At 35.4% G+C, this 26289-nt stretch overlaps 2 protein-coding genes across 8 annotated transcripts; one reads left to right on the forward strand and one right to left on the reverse strand.

Annotated features, from left to right (window-relative positions):
* Window positions 1-3823: 3823 nt before the first annotated feature.
* LOC107862337 (protein SPIRAL1-like 1) lies at window positions 3824-7482 on the reverse strand. Of its 2 annotated transcripts, XM_016707881.2 has the most exons (4): window positions 7002-7163; window positions 6318-6389; window positions 4914-5195; window positions 3824-4162 (listed from the first exon to the last, which is right to left on the reverse strand). In XM_016707881.2, the coding sequence occupies exons 3-4, from the start codon at window positions 5166-5168 to the stop codon at window positions 4082-4084; spliced, it is 336 nt and encodes a 111-aa protein (XP_016563367.2). In that variant the 5' UTR covers window positions 5169-5195; window positions 6318-6389; window positions 7002-7163; the 3' UTR covers window positions 3824-4081. The 2 variants fall into 2 exon arrangements, with proteins under 2 accessions (XP_016563367.2, XP_016563366.2); XM_016707880.2 differs by lacking the exon at window positions 6318-6389 and having other exon boundaries at window positions 7002-7482.
* A 2243-nt stretch (window positions 7483-9725) lies between these two features.
* LOC107862336 lies at window positions 9726-22287 on the forward strand. 6 transcript variants are annotated; one of them, XM_047409831.1, is made up of 8 exons: window positions 9727-10072; window positions 11653-11904; window positions 13223-14668; window positions 14754-14835; window positions 14920-14986; window positions 21012-21200; window positions 21280-21340; window positions 21590-22287. In XM_047409831.1, exons 3-8 carry the CDS (start codon window positions 13597-13599, stop codon window positions 21784-21786), a joined length of 1668 nt encoding a protein of 555 aa, XP_047265787.1. In that variant the 5' UTR covers window positions 9727-10072; window positions 11653-11904; window positions 13223-13596; the 3' UTR covers window positions 21787-22287. The 6 variants fall into 6 exon arrangements, with proteins under 6 accessions (XP_016563362.2, XP_016563365.2, XP_047265787.1 ...); XM_047409830.1 differs by having other exon boundaries at window positions 11768-12094; XM_047409832.1 differs by having other exon boundaries at window positions 11768-12094; window positions 21593-22287.
* The last annotated feature ends 4002 nt before the right edge of the window (window positions 22288-26289 follow it).

Genomic DNA, 26289 nt, shown 5'->3' on the forward strand with positions numbered 1-26289 from the left:
TTAAGAGAGTCGCATCAATTTGAATTATATATGTGCTATGATTATTTTCTTCTTCTTTTTTCTATATTTAAAATCATTCCTTGTTTTTAAAGTCAAATCTTTATAAAATCGTTGATTACATTCTTATTATGTATTTAAAACTTATAAAAATTTGATACTTCTTTAATTTTTCTTATTCTAACGTTTTTATATTTATTTTTAGATTTTTCAAATCTTCTTAAAAACAAATTTAGTTGATTTAGAATTCTTAAACTAATGAAAAAAGTATTAGCTTTCATTAATTCTCATGACTTTTAATTAGGAAAGATTTTATATTTAATTAATTTTCAACTTTTAAATATTAGAAAAAATAGTGAAAAGACGATTTTGTCTAAATCAAAGACTTTTAATGAAGCACAAAAAGTTTAAATAACTAAGGTCCTCCACACTTTTGATATAATATAGATATAGATATAGATTCATGGGGTTTTGAGTTAAAGATGACAAAAGAATTTGAAAATAAGGTGTAGGTGACTCAAGTTTTAATAATTGAGTGAAGATGATAATTATTTGATTATGGACTAAGTACTCAACCTTCGGTTGCCCAAAGGAACATTTGGATCTTTTGGCAAATAAAGAATTCTCTCAGAGTGTATCAAACACCACAGTTAAATGCTTAATATGCTCTTCCAATGAAATACTGTAAATAAGTATATCATAAAAAAACTCTTAAGACAAACCTCCTGAGAAAAGGCTGAAAAAACTTGATTCATCAAAGCTTGAAAGGTTGCAGGTGCATTGGTTAAACCAAATGGCATAACTCTGAACTCATAATGACCCATATGGATTCTGAATGCAGTCTTGTATACATCGTCTACCTTCATCCTAATCTGGTGATAACCAGCCCTGATATCCACCTTTGAGAAAATTACAGAACCATGAAGTTCATCAAGCAAATCATCTACTATAGGAATAGGATACTTAACAGTGATGTCATTCAACCCCCTATAGTCTACACAGAACCTCCGCGTATCATCCTTCTTAACCAACAAGCTGGTAAAGAGAAGGGTGATTGACTTTGCTGGATAATACCTTGATTAAGCATGTTTGTGACTTGTTTCTCCAATTCATTCTTCTGATCATAGGTATACCTGTAAGGCCTCAGACTTACTGGAATTGAACCTGGATTGAGAGGAATAGCATAATCAAGTGTTCTGACAAGAGGCAAGGTCCTAGGCTCAGCAAATACATCTGGATAATACTCCAACACCTCCTTAACAGTGTCATCCACTCTTTCCTGATCTCCTTGGACCTCTAAATTCATCATGAATAGATGGGCAATAAGAGCTTGCCCCTTCTTCAAAATCTTGTTCATAGAACCACTGTGTATCATGTTTAGTCGGCCTTCTTCAGTTATACCTTTCAGTACTAGCTTATTCCCTTTCTTCCCAATAGTGACAGATTTCTTCTCATGAACTAATTTATTAGGGTTGTGTCTCTTCATCCAGTCATTTCCCAAAACAATGTCGCAATCACCGAGTGGGATGATAAGTAAATTCTCTTGGAAGGACCTGTCTTGCATCTTCCATGTGAAACCTTTGCAATGAGAAGTGCACATGACATAGTTATCATCGGCTACTCTCACTCTCACAAGGGCACAATAGCTAGCTTGATATCTAGCTCCAATAACAGTATGTTGGTCTATAAAACTATGAGTGCTTCTGGAATCAATTAATAAGGTAAGACCCTTATTCTTCACAGTACTACTGACCAATATAGTATTCACTCCTTGGTTGTTCCCAGAGAGTGTACTTAAACACCGAGCTTTCTGAATTTCTTGTTCCACATTTCCTTCAATGGTCAGATCAACACATAAGGGATCGTTTGTTGCTACTACTACTTCTACTTCATTCTCCACTTTAGCTTCTCCGATCAAACAATTAGTTGCTTCTTCTTACATTGGTGACCATGATTGTGCTTCTCTCCACACCTAAAACATAGATGATTGCTTTTTCTGTATTCATACACTTCAGGACTAAGTCTAAAAGGGCCAGGTTTAGTGGTGGGAGAATTTAGAGCTCTCATGGGAGATGGATTGCTCACAACGGCCACACTTCTGAATGCGCCCTTGTTCCTTTTATGAACAGCTTCTATGGCCCTCTCCTGCTTCCTAGCCTTTTCAATAGCCACCTTAAGAGTATTAGGCTTGAAAATCTTCACAACAAACCTGATTTCTTCCTTAAGAGCCCCTACAAAACTTGATAGGAAATAAGCATCGTTAAGTTGTGGATTCCTCACTAACATCTGTGCCTTAAGATCTTCAAACTTCCCAAGGAATTCATCCACAGTTCCAGTCTGCTGAAGCCTATTAAACTCTTCTACTATGTCATCCCTTATATCATCATCGAACCGACTGATCAGTTCTTCTTTAAATTCGGTCCAGTCTGCTGAAGCCTATTAAACTCTTCTACTATGTCATCCCTTATATCATCATCGAACCTACTGATCAGTTCTTCTTTAAATTCGGTCCAGTTCACCCCACCTCTACTTAACACTAGTGAACAATACCATGTTTCAGCTATCCCATTCAATTACAGTGCAACAGCTTCTACCTTTTGATTTTCCTGAGTTTTGTATAAGTTAAAATATCTTTCGCATTTATGGATCCATACTTTAGGGTCATGAACTTCAAAAGTGGGTAATTCTCATTTTGGAGGAGGAATTGGGACCACCTGCAATCTGTTCTGTCTAATGTCCTGAGCTTGAATTGGAAGTAAACCTCCACCAATTTGCTGCTCCGCTTGAGCTCTGTTAGGCATCCTTTCCAATGCAGTGAGTCGATCCAAGATTAGCTCTAAACTACCTTGAATCCCCGTCTGAGTTTCGCGAAATCCTTGTTGATTGTTCAGCACTTCATTCAACACTTCATCATGCCTTGCTAGCTTCTCATCTACCAACTTAAATCGAGTGCCCGCAGCCATCACTACCACACAGGTCCCACGAACCTGGTTCTGATACCAGATGTCATGATCTCGATTAAGATATGACAGAATTAATAAACAAAAATTGAAATTGCAAGTGTTTTAGGGACGATTTTCTGGTTTTACTAAAACGGAAGAAAACGAACGTCAATTTCAAGATAAGAAATGCTGAATTAAACTAAGTTATCTAGTTGATATGGACTTCCATGGTAGCTGAGAAATCTGTAGAAAAGGAGCAGAGAGTGAGGGGAGAAGAAGAAGAGGAGAGAAGAGAAATGAGAAAGCAGTGAAGAATATCAGATTTTTCGTTAGCTACTTTTTCTCTCCTCTGTGGCTTTTAACAACCTCCTGCTGATGTGTCATGATCACAGCCGTTGAGCATTCATTAACATTCCATTTCAGTCGTTGATTCCAAATTTTGGTTATTCACTTTATCCGCGCCCTGGCTTCGAACCTCAGCTCCCACATTCTTTATTTGATTTATTCTACTATTAGTCTGTACTAATCAGGTCATAACACATACATTTAAATAATACGACAAACTTGAATAAATCCAAAAACGGACAAAAATATGCGAGTAAAATCCAGCTTAATTGGTTTGATTCGATCCTAAATTTGAAAAACATACAAAATTGATTTGAATACGTACCAAACTTAACCATGAATATCCTTTCAAAGACGTGCTCTCACTCGTAAATAATACTATGTCCAACGAATTATCACTCCGAAAACGTTCAATTGTCGATATCATAGTACATCTAAAAATGAAAAGAGCAATTGATTAGTATAATGCATGTACATAATCACTTTGGCAGATTACGATGAGCTTTTTTAGAGCGATTGCATCCCAAAACAGCAGCCCGAAGTAAAACTTGATTTCCTTAAGCAAGCATTGAGGATTGTTCACAGTTGAAGTTTTAGGTATATCCCAACAGTGAATAGGAAAGGATTAACATACTACAATTGGATCATCTGAATGTCGACACTATTTCCCAGACACAAAATCAACCAACATACAGTAACAGCAGTCTCAGTCTCCTCATTTTTTCATGACTACACAGTTTCAGTAACAGCAGTCTCAGTATTTTTTCATGACTACACAGTTCATCTTTGGACAGGAGCTAGTTCTTGCCATCGCCAAACAGGTAACCCAGGGAAGATCCACCACCTGGGGCAGCATGCACTTTGGTAGAAGGGCGATCCTGAAACGAGACAAGATTCAAACATTTAATTGACAAGACAATATCACCCAGTGAGCTAGCAAGAAGAAGAGAATAACATGTGACAGAATTAGCGACACAAGAAGCATATGCTACTGAGCTAGATGAAGAATGCAAAAGAATAAGTTCAGAACACGATGGTTCAGTCCTCATACCCCCCACCCCACCACCCACCCACTCCTGAAAGCTGGTAAAATATTATGATGGCAACGATCCCGGATAATTGGAAAACGTAGGTGCTACAACTTGAACAGCAGCAATTAACAAAAGTGTGACGTTACTGTATCAAGAATGCAAGAAGAATGTAGTGCTGAACTAAATAATGAATGGAAAAGAACTTCCTTCAGAAAACTTAAATGTTTTAATCCTCAATTAAAACTCCTGAAAATCTATAAAGTTGATAAAGGAACCTATCCTATTGATGGCTTTGATTGACATACTTGGAAATTGGAAGTGCTACTACTTGAAGCAGCAAGAACTGAAGGAGGTGATAGAAACAAGAGTGTAAGAAGCATAGTATCGAACTAAATAGAGAATGGAAAAGAAATTTCTTCATTAAAAAATTTGCTTCCATGGCAAATTCACCTTCTGAGAGCAGTTATTTCAAAAACTAATTCATTTGATCAAGCCATGAGAATCATAAAGAAAGAACCAGTTAGTAGGAGTCAGGGGGTAAGTAATCTTCAAGGACATTGTAAAACCGGTTTTGAAAGAAAGGTAGTTTGCATCTTACTGTGAGGAAATTCCCAGTGTTTTGTCCATCTGCGCGGAAATAGTTATTGGAATTGCGTGCCTGGATGCCAGCTGGAATCTGCTTATTAACATTTGGAGCTGGTGCAGTTGCAGTAGGCTTCTGTGGATCACTTGTAGTAGGTCCCTGATTCTGTGGAGCTTCCACCTTCTTGGTGGTAGGTTTTGGAGCCTCACCATCTCCAAAGAGGTAACCCAGGGAACTCTGTCCTCCACCACTGCTGACTCCACGACCCATGATCTCTCAACTTTTAAATGATTGATTCTGCTCAAAGCAGCAGTACACAATCTCAGAAAAGATTACAACACATAGTAACAAAAAGTATGAAGTACAAATGCGCTCCATGACCCACTGTAAGTACCTCATAAAGATGAACTATAATGTGTGTGTGTGTGTGTAGTGTAAACTAAATTAAAACTATCACATATGGCCTGTCAGTCTAAATGAATTCCTCCAGGTGAAAGTTCAGACAAACTCATAAAGAGATTACAAGAGCATTATACATTTCAAATTCCAAAATTTCAGTCTATATAACTTCTCCGTCCCACTTCAGTATATAACTTCAATTCCCATTAAGCACGCTATAAGAAACTAAGCACATCTTATTGAGAAATCACAAACATAATCAGAACTTTTCTTTTATTAGTACAAAGACAATTCAGAACTCGGTAATATATGACTACAACGTAGATTAACATAAGACTCGCATAAATATTTTGTGAATTGACACACATACATATAAGTTTGTCCTATTAAGATCCACGTAGATACATAATAATGAAATAGCTGCAAAACTAGAACTCATATCCATTTGAATCTATGATATTACAAGTCATAACTCTGTATCAATTTAGACCAATTACACGCTTGTTACACAATTACCTTTTCTTTCTTTGAGACAGATTTAACATTACCATTGACAACTCCATCTACCAAAACCAGATAACATCCCTCAATAGCAAGCAAGCCTTGCAACCAAGCACTCGAGTAATACACTCAAAATTTAGCCAAGAACACATTCTCCAGAACAATACAGCATTGCAGATTGCAAAAGCGACATCAGATTACGGAAAATGTACATGTAGTAAGTAATTGTCAAATCATCCAGAACCAGAAACTTCACGAAATAACACTAGTAACAACTGTAGGATCAAACATTTGATTTGTTCTATCAAACTTATCATTTTCTTCTAATTTCTTTAGATAATTTTTGGAATTTCATCAGATCGAAACTCTGACAGTTACATGGAAGCCAGCCAGACAGCCATTGATGTAACATTGCACAGACATGCATAGATGCATGATAATCAACAACACACACAAAGGTAAATCATGAGCACCGTGTGCGTAAATCAACTGAAAAGCAAACATAAATGCTTAAACAACCTCATCATATCAGCAGCATTCTACAAACTCAGATACGAAACCGCGATAACTTCCCTCAATTAGCAAGCAACCCTTGCAACCAAGGAAATCAAGTAATACACTCAAAATTTAGACAAAAACAAAATCTCCAGAACAATACACCACTGCAGATTGCAAAAGCGAGATCAGATTACGAGAAATGTACATGTAGTAAGTAATTGTTAAATCATCCAGAACCAAAAACATCACGAAATAACACTAGTAACAACCGTAGGATAAAACATTTGATTAGCTCAATCAAACTTATCATTTTCTTCTAATTCCTTTATACAATTTTCATCAGATCAAAACTCTGACAGATACACTAAAAGCCAGCCAGCGATGTACATTTCACACACACACACACACACATATATAGATGCATGATAATCATAAAGCAACTACTTATGAGCACCGTGGATGCGCAAATCAACAAAAAAGCAATCATAAATCGCTAAAAAAAAAACTCAACCTCGTCGAATTAGCAATTCAGCAGCATTCTATATATAAACTCAGATCCGAAACCACGATAATTTTGCAAAACAGTAAAAAAAAAAATGATGCAGAAATTTCTAAACCAAAACGCCGATCCAGAGAAAACAAACTACAACAACAACAGGAACAATGAGATTCAAATGGAGCAAGACCAAAAATAGAGAGGTATACCTGAGTAGTTCGGATCAGATCTGTAGAGAGAAGATGCGACGAAATTGATTGAAGAACAATAGTAGGCCTCCACTTTACTAAGCAAATGGAAGGGGGGAAATGAAATATCTGAAACACTATTGGAGGTGTTTATATATAGTGCTGGATTTTTGTGCAAATGATATAACGAGATATTTGGGGCCGGTTTCCTATATTTTTTAAATTTTAAATTTTTCTTTTTGACACCTGTCTGCCTGCTTTGCTGTCTTTTTAGCTTTGTTCTAGTTCACGTGATTACTCTTTCGGGATTAAATTAGTCATAGTTCCCTCCCTCGTAGCTTTGGGACTCGCCTCAGGGCAAAGGCAGAGATTAAATGCCTCAAGACATCCGAGGGAGGCTTTAGTCTTGTGAGGCTTACGTTTTAAGCGTCGACGACGGTATGTCTTAAGTACACCAACGCTTAATGCTTGGGGTTTGTCTAATAAATTTTATACAAATTATGAGTCAAATTGCTTAATTAACATTATTGGTTCTTATAATTCTATAATAAATAAATGATGCTTAGTAATTTTTTCATTTATATAAATAAGAAGATTGAAAATAACTAAAATAGCAAGTCATTGTATTACATATTTTACTATTTGAGAGTACCATCGGGGTAAATATCATTTAACATTTCACTTAAAAATATTTAATTAGTCGAATTATACATCTTCACTTATTACTAGTTTTTATATTATGATCATACGTCTCAAAATTATCATATTTTATCATTTATTTTACGTCTCAAAATAATCTTTATTTAAAATGATAACAATCACAAAAATATTGAATTCTCATTCTGATTTAGGTAGTCATTCACTTCGAATCAAATAGTAACTAAATTATTATGTTTTATTATCTCAAAATTATCATTAGGATACTAATAAAGTTTATTATTTATTTTTCTTTTAGAAATGTAAATTGCATAGTATGATAGTGATGTATTTTACAAAAATACTATACTTCTTTTATTATTTGAAAGTACAAATATTAGAATTGATTTGCTGATTATAGTAGCTACTATAACATTTCTTTATTTATAATTATAAAATTATATTAGAAACTTTTATTTTCTATAGCCTATTTAATCATGTTTTTAATTATTTGCAGTTTTTGCTTTATAGCACTATCCACTATATCATAAATTAAATACTGAAAGTTTCATGGAGCTTACACTCCGTTGGCTTGAGGCTTGTGTTTCGTCCACCACTAACTAAATCATCTCGCTTCATGCCTTCGCCTTTTAAAACACTGAACGAAATTACCTGTCTATTTGAATTGAGTTATTTTAAGAGTTTTTAGTCAAAATAATTTTTAAGCACTGTTATAAAATTTAATTATAAGCCAAAGTATTTTTATATAAGTATAGTCAAGTGTAAAACTATTAAGAGGGGAGAGCAATAAAGGTAAATTTGCACATCAAGAGATTGTCTACAGTAAGGATTATTCGGATCACTTTACACTTGTGATGTGATTATTTGAGAGATCTAACTCATAATTTTTATTTTTATTTTTGACAATAGATATTTTAACGTGTTTTATTTTTTCTTAAAAAGAATGTCTTGATCAGTGTTACTTGTTGATGAGATCGGACTGATTGACTCTAAAAATGTAGAGATGGAGCCAAGAGTTGAAATATTTTAGATTGAATAGAGCTAAAATACAGTACATGGCGTGTAAGTTCAATAATGCGTCTCAGATACTTGATGTGGAAATGATGCTAAATTTTCAAGTCATTTCTAAGATTCAGTTTCAAATACCTACGGCTATTATCCTAGAAATAGGGATTGATGAGATGTCACACATCGCTTATTGTAGGGTGGTTGAAATAAATGTTAATTTTTGATTTCTTACGTGATAAAAAAAAAAAGTATCACTAAGACTGACAGTAAATTTTATAAAGTAATGATTATAAAGACTGACAGTAATGATTGTAAAAGTTAAAAACTCTCATGTTCAAAAAAATAAAAGTTATGGAAATAAAAATGTTAAGATGAACATAAGAGATATAATTTAAAATAAAGATAATTAAATCAAGTCTGAAAGTGACTTTTGTGATTAGCAAAATATAAAAAATTTAACTGAAATGACATGAACTTATCAAGAGGAGAGCAAAGAAGCCACGAACAAGGAGTTGATATTGAGGGGTTTGAGGAAATGTAAAGGTCGGTAAAAGAAACATTGAAAAGCGTCAGACAATACATAGCAAACGAAGGTGTAAAGATAAATGATTTAAATATAAGATAATTATTTATAAATAATTTTGCATTTGATCTCTTCGGCTACTAGTATTAATATTATTTTCAATACTTTTATTATTTCATTATTTTCGTATTTCTCACTTTATATTTTTTATTATTTTTATTGTCTCATATGTTCCTTATTTTTCTTACTGTCTTACTAGTATTACTACTGCTATTTATGTCTTCGTAAATATTATATTTTAGTTTTTTTTAGAGATAAAGATTTTTTATGTCTTGAGACAAAAATTTATCGAAAAACGAGTTAAAAGCTAAAATTCAAAATAGATATAGCAACCAACTTTTAACTCTTGATTTTTTGTTTTTCTGTATCTTTTAGGTAAAAAATAAAATGCTTAAAAATAATTTATGTTTTTGTCACACTTTGAAAATTTTAAAAAATTTAAAAGTCAAAACCTCTAAAAATAAAATCCAAACAGCATGCGACACCCTCGATCAATACGAATATAATTCAGTAAAATTTGCTTACTCTTTGTCCTCTCAAATGTATTTACAAAGAGAATATTCAATGATCTTGTGAGGAGAGATTATGGAGATATGGCCATTGCAAAAATGTTCAAAAAGTATTTTACAACCAAGGGAAGCCGTCTTCATTTACTCTTGCCTGTGCGTGTGAATGGTCCAATTTGGCGCCTTGGGTATATATCAGTATTTATTCTAACTAAAAAAACCCGCAATCTCTTCGAATACACAAAAGTAAACCCATTTTCTCCAATCCTTCCTCTTCACAATCCACACTCCCCAACTTCGCTCGTTGCTAGGGTATTCTTTCTCCTTACATGCATCAGGTATATCATCAACCGCCGCTGTTTCACTTTTTGTTTCCCTAACTTAATTTATATTTTTCTGATTGATTCAAGTGCTCGCGATTTGTATATTTTGGACTGTATTAGGTTTTATTTGAGATTCAACTTCAACTTTACTTCATTTCATGTATATGTACTGCTTTACAATGCTAGAAACTGAATCTGGATTTAACTGATTCGATTACATTGGAAATGAACAAATTCAACTAGCCGAAAAATGACTTCATCTACTACATGAATAGACCGAATAAGGAAAATTTCATCTGGGATCCAAATTAATCTATAGTTTAGCTCAGAAAAGAAAAGAAATTTAGGAGAACTACTTGTTGAATTAGTAACAGAGAAGGAGGAGAAACAAGGCAAGAGAGAGTGCCTGTAATATCATCAATTTTTAGCTCTATACCTTATTCCATACCCTGAGACTTTATGTTCATAATGATGTCATGGTTGCCTTTGGCACTCCGGAGAGGCAAATCTTGATTAAACCTATATTTTCTTAATGAATACAATCTGCTCATGGTAAAATTTCATATGGGTTATATATGTGTGTGGGGGTGGGTGGGTGGGTGGGGTGGGGGGTGTAAAGCGTACGCAAACCATACCACTACCTCAAAATGAAGTAGAGCAGTTGTGTCCGATAGACCCCCCTGCACTTTAAATCTGACTCGTTGGTAAAAATCTAATCTTGGCCATCCACGTGGACTCCTTATTAGCTGATGTAACATATAGTTGGCATATGATATTCAGTTGTTAGGGATGGATAAGTAGCAACGGGTAATTGGAATTCCCGCTGTTGCTGATGTTTCACTTGGTATTGAGGTTGACTAGTCTGTGAAAAAGATGCATAGCAGTAACCAGTAATACGGGTATCCATGAATTGGCTGCTCTTGGGTCACAGATTACATATGCTAAAAACAGAACTAGTAAGGATGTGGTGAACTGAGAAATAAAGAAAACAGTAGTGCTGCTTTCATATAAGGGAAGCACAGAAAGTATGTCGCTGCCTTCATTACGCGGGTGTAGCTGACAAGCTATGGGTTCAACTAACCCTGTAATTTTAATATGGAGCTTAGCTATATAGGTAAAACATCACCAAAAGTTCAGTAAACACATTTTGAACCTAGTTCAGTAAACACATTTTGAACCTATCATTTCAAAGGTGCAATGGGTTCAGTGATGAAATTATGAAGAATTAAAGATTAAACCCATCAAGTTAAAATCTTGGATCCACCATTGATTACATGGAGGGCCAAACAAATAAAAAATAGGAAATAGGCGAAGTAGGAGGATAAGTTTTTTGTGATTTTGTATATTGATTTTGACCATGCTTAAGAAGCTCCATATGAAAACAATTTGAAAAATGAACTTGCATCCCCGGTCTTCTTACTAAATAAGACCAGTTCCAAAACGAGAAATTGTTTTGTGGTTATGAGTCCACAGAAAGGTAAAAGAAAATAAGAAACAAGCTGAAGAGGTGAATCTGTCCCTTGAAAATAATGTAGTGAAGTCACCAATCGAAAGAAAATTATTTTTTTTCTGATGAAGTAAATGTTTCATTAAAGGCATCAAGAAGATGCAGATTAGTTACAAAAGTAGAAGCAAAAATAGTGGGGTCTGCTAGCTCTGCTACAATTATGCTAAAGCTAAGGAGCTAACAAAATTCAAAAAACTATCTAGGGAATCAACAGAGGACATATTGACCCAACCATCCGGACACACGAGACATTCAGCTTTGAGAGAATGTAAAGGCGTTGATAGATCATCAAAACATCTTCTATTACGTTCCTTCCAGATACTCCAAAGAATTGCTGCAGGTATCATTTTCCAGTCTGTTTGATGGTGCTGTCAACTTTCTAAAAGCACCAAGTCTCAAGAGCTGCTTTGATACTATGTTGTATGACCCAACTGAGACCAAAAAGAGAGTAAAACATTTTCCACAGGCTTGCTGTAACAGTACAGTGCAAAAAAAGTGCAAAAGAAGGTGTCTGTTGCTTTCTGACATAGGTAGCATTTATTCACAATGTATTGTTTCCTTCTACCCCACTGTGTGGGAATATTGTTGTTGTTGTTGTTGTAGTGTTTTCTTCTATAGAGGTTGTCTTGAGTTACGCAAGCTTCATATAGTGCAGTCCAACTAAAACAGATAGATTTTGTGTGTTAGCTTGATTTTCCAAATTAGCTTCCATGACCAGTGGTCAGTGACTTGATTAAGTGCTCCCGACTGCCTGTAGGCTGCACTCACGGTGTAGTGAAAGAAAATTATTGGTTGTAGACATGCACATTTTACTCCAGTAGCAGGGAAGAGGCCTTCCATTTAAAGGTGTAAGTTCAAAATTGCAAGTTGACACATGCTGTCTAGGAGATGGAGATACAGCAACAATGACATCGATGTATATCCCATATGGTGATAAGAATAGTAACAATGTATATCTGTTCAAGAACACGTGTGAGCAGGAAGTAGAAACTAGAAGGTAATCCCTCTGACCCTAGTGATACTAGTCAATATGTCAAACCTAGTGGTGGTCTCTACATTGGCATATCTAAGGATTGCTTGTCGATGGGTTTGGATTTGATGTTAAACAAGTTGCCTTGTGATGAGAGATTGCCATACGTAGGCATCAAATTTCCTGCTGAGGGCAATTATTTTGTTGAGGTCACGCTGAGGTCCACTAATATATCCAAGATAAAAGTGCTAATAATCTACGGCAGCAAGCAGAGAAGGAATTCTATTGCTCTTGCATGAAGTACCATCGATCATGGAGTATGCTGTAATTCGAGACAACAACAACAACATACCCAGTATATTCCCACCAAGTGGGGTCTGGGGGTAAGTGTACGCAGTCCATACCGCTATCTCAAATGTGAGATAGAGAGGCTGTTTCCGATAGACCCCCGGCTCAAAATAGAACAATCTAAGATAAGGAACCGTAATAGTAAGAATAGTAAAAGAACAAGATATAGTATGGTATGCTGTAATTCGAGAGAGCAAAGCAAAATCATCTAAGCTGACATCACTTTTGCTTGCTGATAGATAGCCTCGAGTTTATCGAGGTTACTGTTTCTGAAATTGAGATGGGGAGTCCATAAATATGTACAAGGTCAAGATAGCTGATAACCTATTGCCTATTGCAGGAAACGGAGACGGAATTCTATTGCTCGTGCCAGCAGATACTAGTAATTTTGATGATACTGTGATTCAAGAGAACAAAATAAGATCCACTAACATAGTCATTATTTTGCCTGCTGAAAGCAGCGAGTTTAATGCAATCAATTTTGCAATTGAGACGAGGAGCCCACAAATATATTCTACACCAAGAGTGCTAATACCTCTTGCAGGAAGCAGAGAAGAAATTCTATTGCTCTTGCAAGCAGTATATAAGCAATTTTGAAGGTTATTGTGATTTAGGAGAGCAAAACGAAGTCCATTAACATAGACATCACTTTGCTTGCTGAAAGCACTGAGTTTATTGGGTTAATGATTTTGCAATTGAGGCGAGGAGTCCAAGATGTATTCAAGACCAAAAGTGCTAATAACATATTGCAGGAAGAGAAGAAATTCTATTTCTCTTCCAACCAGTATACCAGATATGGTGGAGGATGTTGCAATTCAGGAGAACAAAACAAAGTCCACTAATGTTGACGCTACTTTGCCTGATGAATGCACTGTTTTTGCATCTAAAACAAGGAGTCGACAAATGTATCCAAGACCAAGAGTGCTAATAACATATTGCAGGAAGAGGAAAAGGAATTCTGTTTCTCTGGCAAGCATTATACCAGCAATTGTGGAGGATGACGTGATTCAAGAGAGCAAAGCAAAATCTGCTAATGTGGACATCACTTTGTCTTCTGAAAGAAGTGAGTTTATTGAGGTTAATGATTTTTCCATTATTACAAGGAGTCAACAAGTACATCCAAGACCGAGAATACTAATAACCTATTTCAGAAAGAGGAGAAGGAATTCAACTATTCTTGGAAACAGTTTACCAGCATTCGTGGAGAAAGTTGGCTCCTGTGCTGTGATTCCAGAGAACAGAACACAAGTCACTAATTCAGGACCATTGTCATTATCATGCTGCTCTGGGATCTTGGAAGAAGAAGTCATAACCAGAGAAGAGATGGTGTCAGTAGGAGCGCAGCAGATTTTGGTGAAGGCAGCTGGTGAAAGTTCATCCGTTAAGCATTGGAATGAAAAGAAAATACTTGCAGTGGATAATTCAACAGAAAACAGTAATAATTCTGCATGCGATACCATCAAGAATGTGGCAGATATTGCGGAATTCCCTGAAGATGGTTATGCAAGTGCTTGCGCTTTTGGGTCTTCAACCAATGAGATTTTTGATGGGGAAAGAGAATCTTTAGCTGAAAGTAATTCTTCGTGCTCAAGATTGTGTGCTTTCATAGATGAGAAGAATGAAATCACAGATGTCGTGACCGTCCCTCCATTGAGGAGAGCACTTAATGGACGTTCAAATAAAAAGCTTCTAGTACTTGATCTGAATGGACTCCTTGCTGATATTGTTCCACTTCAACATGTGCCGTATGGTTTCAAAGTGGACGCCATTGTTTCAGGGAAAGCAGGTAGGAGTTGGGCAAATACTTTTATTCTGAAGTCTACCTTGTCTTTTGACAAATCTTCTAACTGAGTTATAATCTGTTTTACCAGTTTTCAAAAGGCCTTTTCATGATGATTTTCTGCAATTCTGCTTCGAGAAATTCAATGTAGGTGTTTGGTCATCGAGAATCAGGTAGTTTCTGAATTTTGTTTAGTTACATATTTATGAAGTTCATATGTGGAATCATATTTATGTGTGTTGTTCAAAAATTTGCAGGAAGAATGTGGAGTTGGTTCTTGATTTTCTATTGGGAAATGCCAAGGAAAAATTGCTCTTCTGTTGGGTAAAAAATCTGTTTTTCTTCAATATCATAAGTTAGCATCAGTACAAGTCTGCAAACTATTAACTGAAAGCACCAGGAACCAAATAAATACCGTGAGCTTGGATTTTAATGAACAGTTGAACTGACCAAAGTTATATTTCATTTGTTGGCAAGCAAGCTTGGATTTTAATGAACAGTTGAACTGACCAAAGTTATATTTCATTTGTTGGCAAGCATCTCTAAGTACCTGGTTGCTTAAATCTGGAGATCAACCAGCCCTGGAAAATTATACCTACTTAGAAGTTAGAACAATCAGGTCCGAGTGAAAAAACACAAGTGATTTCAGTGTGGCCTTTCTTATATGAAAACCGAAGATTATAATATGCTTTCTTCTTCCATTGTACTATTTTCCTGGCGTCTTTATATGGCAGCTGTATATGATCACCACATTGATGGGTTTTAAACTAATAATTTGAGCTATGACTAGTACATGCATTTTTGTTTTCTTGTTTTATTTAAGGAGATTGTTTCTAAACTTCGAAATTGGACAAAAACAGCCGTTGTGGTTGCATTGTTGGATCAGGTAGGAAATAGGTCTCAAATAATTATACCTGGATATATCACTATCTTTTGTGTCTGATCGTGCATGTGTTGTTTTTGGATTAGGTAGCATAATCCTTCTTCCTTCCTATATTAGTTTCAACTGATATTTATGTCTTCATTGTTTGATTATTTGATATTCAGCTGTAATTAGGTGGTCGCCATGCTTTTTATCGTTGTGATTTGAAGGACTGTATTGCTTTAGAGCATGGTAGTTTGAACTCTATCGTTGTGAGTTGGAGAACTGCCTTTCTTGTCTAATATCTAGAATTCAAACCATAGTCTTTCCCCCTTTTTAAAATAAGACAATCTACTCTATCTGTACAAGGGCCGGGGAGGGTCGACCAAGAATTAAATGGGGTGGCTTGACGCGAATTAGTGCCCTGGAGATAGGGGAAAAGGTGGTGGGAGCTGGGGTGTGGGAATGCAGGGGGGACGTGGATGTTATGTGGGATAGGGCTGCCAGTTGCATCACGGAGAGAACTCGGAATCAAAATAAGCCAAGTTATAAAAAAAGTGACCAAAATAGGCCACCTATTTAATAAGTTACCAAAATAGGCTAAACGTAATAAATTGTTACGTTTTTTACTTTTTTCTTAACGGTCAACTAACAGAGCTGACTTTTTATAAAACGTAATAAATTATTACGTTTTACAAATTTTTTTGTAAAACGTAATAATTAATTATGTTTTACATACAAAAATTTTAAAAAAATGTCAATGCATTGTCCTGTCAAAGTCTTATTGTCAGTTTTTTGTCTAGTCTTGTCTTACGCCATTAATTTTCTTTTTTTTTCTTCTTACGAGAAATCTCAACTTTTATAAATAAAGTATTTCGGAAACAGCCTTTCTACTTCATCAGAGGTAGAGGTATGGACTGCGTACATCTTACCGCCCCAGACCCCACTAAGTGGGAATACACTGGGTTTGTTGTTGTTGTTGTTATAAATAAAGTATTTGAAAAACTATTATTTTTAATTTATTTTATAAACAGGAAATCTTAATTCCTCATAAATTCTCCAAGACATGAAAACGAAAAAAAACTTTTCAAAAATTGTCAGTGAGATTTAATTGTGTTCTATTTTTCATATGTTATAAAAATAAAAAATTGAGTTAAAAAGGAGTGGAAATTCAATTGTTTTAAATAGGGATGGGCATAAAATACTGAAAATTGAATTACCAAAACGAATAAAAAAAATTTGATAATTGATATCCGGTAATTCGATATTTGGTATGATATTTGGGAGTAAAATTTCAACATTTCGATATTCAGGACCAATAGACAACAGTATTAGTCATCCCAAAGAATCTATTGGACTTTGATAATATATTCGTAAAAAGTAACAAAAAGAATACTAAATAGGGTTTTTATTAAATATATTCTTTGGAGTTTAAACGTACATTTACAATTTTAATACCAATTACCGAATTGATGTTTATAAGTATGGTATATGGTATCTACATTCAAATATCGATTACCGAATTATCGAATCTGAACTTTCAAAATACCAAACCGAATACCAAACGCTCACCTCTAATTTTAAAAGAAGGGAAAGAAACAAATCTTTGATTCCGTGTAATCGGTAAAAAAAAGTTGACCGTTTTCACTCTTATTCAATTCTAAAATACAACCTTTGCTTCAAAATATGACAACCAAATTCAATTCAATTACAATTAAATTTTTCTTTTCTTATTCTTATCATTAATTAATTAAATAAAATAGTATAATGACTCCTTAATTAATTAATTTAAATAGAATTGAGGAAACTTCTCTTTATCAAGTCTGACCCAATAGTCAAGAGACAAAAAGATGACATATATGACTTTGATGTGACAATGCATTGATCTTTTTTTATTTTTGTATGTAAAACGTAATAAATTGTTACGTTTTACAATTTTTTTTGCAAATTTTATAAATTTTTTTGTAAAATGTAATAATTTATTACGTTTTATAAAAAGTCAACTCTGTTAGTTGACCGTTAAGAAAAAAGTAAAAAATGTAACAATTTATTACGTTTAGCCTATTTTGGTAACTTATTAAATAGGTGGCCTATTTTGGTCACTTTTTTGATAACTTGGCTTATTTTGATTCCGAGTTCTCACGGAGACTGCTAGAGAAGTGTTGGGTGTTTCGAGGGGTCGAGCAGGATGTCATAAGGGGGACTGGTGGTGGAATGAAGAAGTGAAGAAGAAAGTGGAGATTAAGAAGGAGGCGTATGTTAAGTTGATTGAGAGTAAAGATGAAGCGGAGAAGCGGGTGAATAGGGAGGTTTACAAAGTAGCAAGGGAAGAGGCTAAGTTAGTAGTTACGGCTGCTAAGTCAGCAGTGTTCGAGAGCTTGTATGTGGGGTTAGAAGAGAAAGACGGGGAAAAGAGGTTGTATAGGCTTGCTAAGGCTAGGGAGCGGAAGGGTCGTGACCTCGATCAAGTGAAGTGCATTAAGGAGGAGGATGTTCACATTAAGAAGAGATGACAGGAATACTTTCATAGCCTTCTGAACGAGGAGGGGGACAAAGGCATTAAGTTAGGGGAGCTGGAGCACTCGGAGGAGAGCCGTGATTTCAGTTACTGTAGGTGTTTTAAGGTTGAGGAGGTCACAAAGGCTATTCTTAGGATGTGGAGGGGTAGGGCGACAGGGCCTGACGAGATTCCGGTGGATTTTTGGAAGTATGCTGGTGGGACAAGTTTAAGGCGGTTGATGGATTTGTTTAACGGCATTTTCAAGACTGCGAGAATGCCTGAGGCTTGGAGATGGAGTACGATGATTTCATTATATAAAAACAAGGGTGACATTCAGAGTTGCAACAACTATAGGGTTATTAAGCTGTTGAGTCACACCATGAAGATTTGGGAGAGAGTGGTTGAGCGGAGATTGAGGAGGGTCGTGTCCGTTTCGGAGAATCAATTTGGATTTATGCCTGGTCGCTCGACGACAGAGGCAATTCACCTGGTGAGGAGATTGGTGGAGCAGTATAGAGAAAGAAAGAGGGATTTACTCTTGGTGTTCATCGACCTGGAAAAGATGTATGATAAAATCCCGAGGGAGATTCTTTGGAGACGCTTGGAGGTGAGAGGGGTCCCGGTGGCGTACATCAGAGCTATTAAGGATATGTACGATGGAGGGAAGACCTGGGTGAGGACGTCGGGAGGAGACTCAAAGCATTTTCTAATTGAGACAGGGTTGCATCAGGGATCGACTCTTAGTCCGTTCCTATTCGCGTTGGTAATGGACGTGTTGACGCGGAGTATTCAAGGTGGGGTGCCTTGGTGTATGTTATTTGCGGACGATGTAGTGTTGATTGATGAGATGCAAGGGGGGTGTGAATGACAAATTGGAGGTTTGGAGGTAAACCCTTGAGTCTAAGGAGTTTAGGTTGAGTAGGTCCAAGACGGAGTATTTGGAATGCAAGTTCAGTGACTTGAGGCAGGAGGAAGAAGTGGTGGTGAGGTTAGACTCCCAGGATGTTTGTAAGTGGGATAGTTTTAAGTATCTTGGGTCTACGATTCAGGGGAATGGTGAGATTGAGGAGGATGTCTCTAAACGTATTGGAGTAGGTTGGATGAAGTGGAGGCTCGTCTCGGGAGTGTTGTGTGATAAGAAGGTGCCCCTTAAGTTTAAAGGCAAATTCTATAGAGTGGCAATCCGTCCGGCTATGTTGTATGGAGCGGAGTGTTGGCTGGTCAAGCACTCCCACATCCAAAAATTGAAGGTGGCGGAAATGAGAATATTACGTTGGATGTGTGGGCTTACTAGAGGGGACAAAGTTATGAATGAGGTTATCCAAGAGAAGGTGGGAGTGGCTTCGGTGGAGGACAAGATGCAGGAAGGAAGGCTGAGATGGTTTGGGCATGTGATGAGGAGGGGCGCGGATGCCCCAGTTCGTAGGTATGAGAGACTAGCTTTGGATAGTTTCAGGAGGAACAAAGGTAGGCCGAAGAAATACTTGAGGGAGGTGATTAGGCATGACATGGAGTAGCTTCAGCTTACTGAGGACATGGCCCTAGATAGGAAGGTGTTGAGGTCGCGGATAAGGGTAGAAGGTTAGTGTGAGTGTGTGGGTTGTAGCAGGCAGTCATGAGAGATCTTGTGTAGCCGGGTTCGTAACCCTAGGACTTTGTACGTAGGTGTCGTTGGTATGTGAGGGTATGTTACTACTAGGTGGGGGGCCTATTTCTTATTTAGTGTTGCCTTTATTTCTCGTATTTCACTTTTTCTTTGGTTTCATTTCTATTATTTCTTATTCCTGATTTTTCCGTTGTGTCATCCATCCTCCTTGTTTATTATTCTTTATCTTGAGCCGGGGGTCTATCGGAAACAATCTCTCTAGTTCTTCGGAGATAGCGGTATGGACTGCGTACATCTTACCCTCCCCAGACCCCACTTTGTGGGAATACACTGGGTTTGTTGTTGTTGTTATTGTTGTTACTCTATCTGTACAAGGGTGGGGAGCAACGTTTGAGATATAGTCCTTTGAAAAAATTCCCAGAATAGTCAACGGATTACCTCCTAAGCAGAGTAACCACCACCTATTTGGTTACATTTTTTTTTATTTTTTTTTTGCACCGGGTGTCCGAGACTCTTCGAGCCCCGACTAATCCCGGGGGTGCACAAGCCCTCGGCAAGGAGTTTCCCGCAAGTGCACCACGGGTAATTCAGGGTTTCACCCAGTCCGATGGCCCTCAGAAATTGTTTGGGTTTGTTTGCACCTAGTGGGTATTGAACTTGAGACCTTGAAAGGGAGCACGCCAAAGCTCAAGCCAATTACCACCAGGGCTTGACCCTGAGGGTTCACCTATTAGGTTACATTAACTAAGTGAAAAATCTCCAAAATCTATCCCAATTCAAAATTAAATGCTCCAGTATACTTGTATGCAGGGAATTATCTTTTTTGGCACTGTCCTTTGAAATTTGTAGCAACTATACCTTCACAATGTAGTTACTGTAGGTGTGGAGCTTCTTTCTCTCTCTTTATCCATTGGTCTTCTTCAACTCATCTCTTGTCTCTCTCTCTCGATTTTCCCTTTTGCTTGAGGACCAAAAGCTATCTATGTATCCCTGAGGGCTGGTTTAGTAGGCCTCACGGAGGACATCCTGGGATAAAAAGATCATAAAGAGAGGATCTAATGCTTTGGTAAATTGGACTAATGGAATATTCCATGAATAATCTATTCCTATATGTGTTTTGAAACCAACTTTTAGTACCAAAAAACTTTGAAGCGCTTAATTCTAGTTTGTTACGCTCTGAATCAATCAAAATTTTGTTTCCCTCAAACTGATTTTTATATATTGGCATGTCTTTCTACAAATTCATGTAAATGAAAGACAAGAAATAGTTGTTATTTCATAAACTTTGATAACGAATGTGACTTTTAACGAAATATACAATCCAGCCTTTTCCTGTCATTGTTTCTTTCAACACAATACGATAATTTAGAATGTTATGCAGGATCAATCCCATTGCACTGATACTGGTTTCCCTGTTGTTGGTAAGAGGAGAGACAAGCCTATTATTTTGAAGGAGCTTAAAAAATTATGGGAGAAGTTTGAACCAGATCTTCCATGGGAGAGGGGTGAATATGATGAGTCAAACACACTTCTGTTGGACGATTCTCCTCACAAGGCCTTGTGTAATCCAGTGAGTATTAATCCTTGTTGCTGAAAACCTTCCTCCATGACAAAGTATATGATTGTGCATTGTGTTTTCTTATTTTCAGCCAAACACAGCAGTATTTCCAAATACGTACCTCTACACGGATGAGAAAGATGCCTCATTAGGTGCGTGTCTCTCTCTCTCTCTCTGCATTTACATGATGTGTAATCAGACTATTAAGTTTGAACTACTAAGTGCTTTACGTTAATGTGAATAAATTTGGTTAAAGTAATTCGGATATAACTATATCCCCAGTGAGTGCATGAATATGACCTGTATATTATTGTATCCAGCCTATTTGTAGTGATATAGAAGTATTATATCCAATTTAGTGCTGTCAAGGATTAAATAAACTTCATCTCGTTAATTGACAGCAGGGCCAGAGGGCGATTTGCGTGTTTATCTTGAAGGACTGTCCATGGCCGAAAATGTTCAGAAGTATGTAGAGAGTAATCCATTTGGTCAAAGATCAATCACCGAGAGGAATGCTTCTTGGCGTTACTATTGCAAGGTTATTGAAGCCGCTACATGCATTCCAGAACATAGTGGTGTTAACAGATTCTCAACATAACAATACTGATGCAACACTTAAATTTTGCACACACTTTTTTTTCGTCTTACTAATAGTTGGCCCAATCTTTTGAATTTCTTCAGCTGGGATGCCTGCCTTGGTTGGCATGGATATTTTTGCGTTTTACTTTACAAACCTTACACCTAGAGGACACAGCCACTGAAAAACATTTTGATATAGTAGCCTCATCCATGACCCAATACTGTAGAGTATTTCCTCCCTCAACCAAATATATTCTACTAGCAAGGTGTAGCCAAGGCAAGTTAATTTTGTATTGCTCCGCCTAAGGGCAAAGACATATAGTCAGGTGCCGCGCTCACAAGTACACAATTGTTCTGCTGTATTTTTTGATCACTCTCCAGTTCTGTGTTAGGTCAATGGTTTGTTAAATCTAATGGTTATTGTTTCTGTAAGCAACTCAAATAGCAAAATGTACTTCCTTCACAGAACAAATACCCAAATTGATTGGTCAGATTTATCAATTCTTTTAGTCCTATTGAATTCGTTTGTACCTTAAATTCCAGACTTGTGCACTGTGGCCAGCAAAGCAGATTAGCTGCAGATGCAATAATAGCTGACAAAATTATGAAGTAGCCAATGTTTTCCCCCTTCGAATTCAAGATTTATTTACTCACCTTCCTCGTCACTGTCAACATCACAATCTCTCTCTGTATTCTCTAATGTGCTAGGGTAGTTAGAATTTAGTTGTCCTATCACTGTCTAATAATAGGTTAACCCCTATTATATTAATACTAGTTTAGGTGTACGCGCGTAACTTACTTTAATGAGTTCAAACATTACAGTAAATAAGACATTTGTTTAAATAATAAAGATGAATATAATAATTAAATTTAATATCTTTTGAATATGTAAACAATAATAAAATAATATAATAATGGAGATATCAAAATAATACAGCTAAAACCTAACTTTTACTTAAAAAAATTCCTCAAAGCCGACCAACACACACAAATTTCTCAAAGCATCGAGATTCATCTACGAACTGTAAACTACCACAAAATAACAAACTAATAGAGATATTATGATAACACAATTAAACCTAACCTTTACCTAAAGAAAATTTTCAAAGCCGACTCACATTTATCTAACATCTGTAAATTAAAATAAAACAATAAGTTAATAAAGATATAAAAAAAAATACAATTAAACCTAACCTCTACACAAGAAATTCTTCAAAGTCAACCGACATTCATCTACAACCTGTAAACTATAAAAAAAAAATATAATAGTGATCACGAAGCTTCGATTTTTATCCAGCTAATTCTTGTCTCGGCGAAAATTTTAATCCTAAAGAATGATTTTGAATTGAAACAAAGAAAATATATATACGCACATGTTGAATTCTATTATTCTGACAAAAACAATGAATAAGTTGAGGGTTAGAAAATCAAGCATCCACCAATCTAGACATGCAATCGAATCAAGTTAGATAAGCATCAATCATATTTGTTCTATAATTTAACGTACATCTCAATATTTATAGAAGTATTTTCTTAATTAATAGAGTCATATTTTAGGAGTATTTTTCTAATTGAAAAGTAGAAAGAAAAATATTAATTAATTCTCGTACCGTATATTTTAGGAGTATCATATATATTTTAGAAAGTCTAGTAGAAAGAAAAATTTAATTAATTTTCTACCATATATTTTGGGAGTTTTATATATTTTAGGAAGTCTAAGTAATATAATAAAAAATAATTAAATATTAAATTAAAAAAAATAGTGAAAAGATAGTTTTGTCAAAAGAAGAGTCTTTTAATGAAGGACAAAAAGTTCAAATCACTTTTCTAAGGCCGTTTACACTTTTTAATATATTATAGAAATAGATATTTGTCTATTCAACTCACCTATAGTATATTTTTTCATTATTAAGAAGCTAGATATAGCTTAGCTTAATTATAAATACCTACCATATGCTTCCATGTGCATTAACCAACTTCAAATTGCTTGTATTTATTTTCCCTTCCAATATACCCACAGAAAAAAGGGGAAGGAACATGAAGTTAATTTAATATTTCTCATTTCTGGATACACATACAAAATTGAGCCCACAATTATGAATTATGATGATAATAATCAACCAAATAATGGTGGTCGTGGTCCATAGTAGGGATCTTTTGACAGCTATGAAGAGCCCAAATATGTTGAGGATAGTGTAAATGAGTGTTTGTGGTTAGAGTGAGATAATACTTTTTAGGTTCCTTCTCCTTTATCAACCAACTCACTAATGAAGTTATTTGGTAACTACTTATAATCAACTTGTTTAGAGCATGTGCTTTAGATTTGGGAATTTATTTATGATCTGGCTTAGCTTAATTGCATTCATTTGTATCTATCTTCCATCCACAAAACTTAGTCTCATCTATTTTTTTTTGGACCGATAAATGACTGATTGAATTCATAGTTTATATTTCTTAGTCAGTATTACTTTCATTATACTCGATTAGACATATATTATTCGATGATATGTCTTTAATTTCAAGGGATTAGATGAGCGACTGGCTGTATATGACAAATCGTTATGCTTTATTTATTTTTTTGTGGTGATGTGTAACCACATAAACCTTATTTCCTCAACCCCATGGTCCCTAATGTCACGGGCGCAATAACTTTGGTTGTCAATTTTTAAGGCAACTAGTTGCTTTCGCAATGACTACAAAATGTGATACATGAATTACAATTTAATGAAAGTGCCACAAATAGTTTAAAACTCTCTCTTGCTTACCTAATTGCATTTATTACATCTACATGACCCCTTTTTGATGACCTAAAAGGTAAACCAAATCTAGGGCTTTATAAAAAGTGCATCTTGAATGATAAAACTACTCTCCTACATTAAGTTTAGAAGTTTCAAGTTTGGTAGCATTTCGAAACAAAAGGCAAAAGTTGGAGTTTACTTTTTTACTTTAGAAATGATAGCACAAAACTTCATTAAACTTTTGCTTTCAAGAAGTATCATTACTTGAGAATTATCAATGAGTAGTAGCCTTAGTTTGTCTTTTATTTATTTATTTGGAATTTGGAAGAAAAGATTTGCAAGATACCCCTCATAGAGAGAGCCTGTAGGATTGATCTTTTCTTTATCTAGAAATCTCGAATAATAATTGAAGGCATAAGAGAATTCGAACGATAAAAAAAATTGTTTGAATAAATTAACGGAGTTCAATATCTAATATAAATAGACCTTATATATTGTGATTATGAATCTTGTATGCACCTTGCTATGCCGCTGATCGATCTCCGATTGGAGCTTTGAAAATGAAAAAAAAATCTATGAGAAATATTTTTTCTTATAATTGAATTTAGCCGTAACTCAATTAGTCAGAATCTTAAAGTAGATACTGAACATAAGATGGTTTTTTCTTTTTTTAAAATGACATTGATGAACATCAATGGGCCTCTCTCACTCACAAGTAATTCACAATTGCACATTAATGATTAGAATGGATAGAGTATGAATGGTTGTACCCCAACTTTTGGTGAAAAAAAAGATCTATAATCTTACTTACGCAACTCCATGCCAATGATATGTCACTTTACACTATCAGATTTTTTATATGTAATGTAAAAGTAGGATTGGGGGAGAAAAAGTTGGGCATAATGTTGCAATCAAAACATTAGTAGGATTGAAAGAAATGTAGGTTATTATTAGAAGATGGGGGGTAATATGGTTGAGTTGTTATTGGCTAATAGAGTTAAATTAAAGGCACCTCACATGCATGATGCATGTGGAGTGGTTCTCTTATTTCACTTTATGCATGTGCCCTCTCACCTATTTCCCTTTTCTCAAACCACTCTGTCTCTTGTCTACACCTACATATCAACATCAGTTTTTTGGTCTTCATAAATAATGAAGTTAATAAATAAAAATCACTCAAAACTTGACACCAAATTATAACTTTAACCTTAAGCTTTGATAGTGCGATCTTTAACTATTCAAAACCTGAATGAAGTTAATAAATAAAAATCACCCAAAACTTGACACCAAATTATAACTTTAACCTTAAGCTTTGATAGTGCATAAATAGGATCTTTAACTATTCAAAATCTGAATGAAGTTAATAAATAAAAATCACCCAAAACTTGACACCAAATTATAACTTTAACCTTAAACTTTGATAGTGCATAAATAGGATCTTTAACTATTCAAAACCTGAATAAATATGACCTCCGATTTTACAACCCCATGCGTGAGTCTCACTCGCGCCTACGTGGAAAGGTAATCCAATCACACGGTGCCACGTCGTTAAAAGGACTGACTTGGAGAGAGGTCATATTTGTGCAGTTTTGAATAATTAAAGGTCATATTTGTGCACTGTCAAAATTTTGCTTTTTGTATTAAAACGACGTCGTTTTTTTTTTTTATTATTATTATTATTATTGTTATTATTATTATTATTATTATTATTATTATAATAATAATAATTTTTTTATTTATTTCTATAGTAGCAGCACCTAACTTTTTTTAATTTTTAAAAATTA

Source organism: Capsicum annuum, chromosome 3 (assembly GCF_002878395.1).
Source record: "Capsicum annuum cultivar UCD-10X-F1 chromosome 3, UCD10Xv1.1, whole genome shotgun sequence".
NCBI classification, from domain to species: Eukaryota; Viridiplantae; Streptophyta; class Magnoliopsida; order Solanales; family Solanaceae; genus Capsicum; species Capsicum annuum.

What these genes read in the sequence shown, in the direction of transcription:
- LOC107862337 (XM_016707880.2), bottom strand. Translation starts at nt 5,168, where the DNA reads ATGGGTCGTGGAGTCAGCAGTGGTGGAGGACAGAGTTCCCTGGGTTAC. An exon ending in ACACTGGGAATTTCCTCACA is followed by an intron (nt 4,163 to 4,913) that starts GTAAGATGCAAA and finishes GTCTCGTTTCAG; the next exon opens with GATCGCCCTTCTACCAAAGT.
- LOC107862336 (XM_016707876.2), top strand. Translation starts at nt 13,597, where the DNA reads ATGTATTCAAGACCAAAAGTGCTAATAACATATTGCAGGAAGAGAAGA. An exon ending in GTTTGGTCATCGAGAATCAG is followed by an intron (nt 14,836 to 14,919) that starts GTAGTTTCTGAA and finishes AAAAATTTGCAG; the next exon opens with GAAGAATGTGGAGTTGGTTC. An exon ending in AAAAATTGCTCTTCTGTTGG is followed by an intron (nt 14,987 to 21,011) that starts GTAAAAAATCTG and finishes AATGTTATGCAG; the next exon opens with GATCAATCCCATTGCACTGA.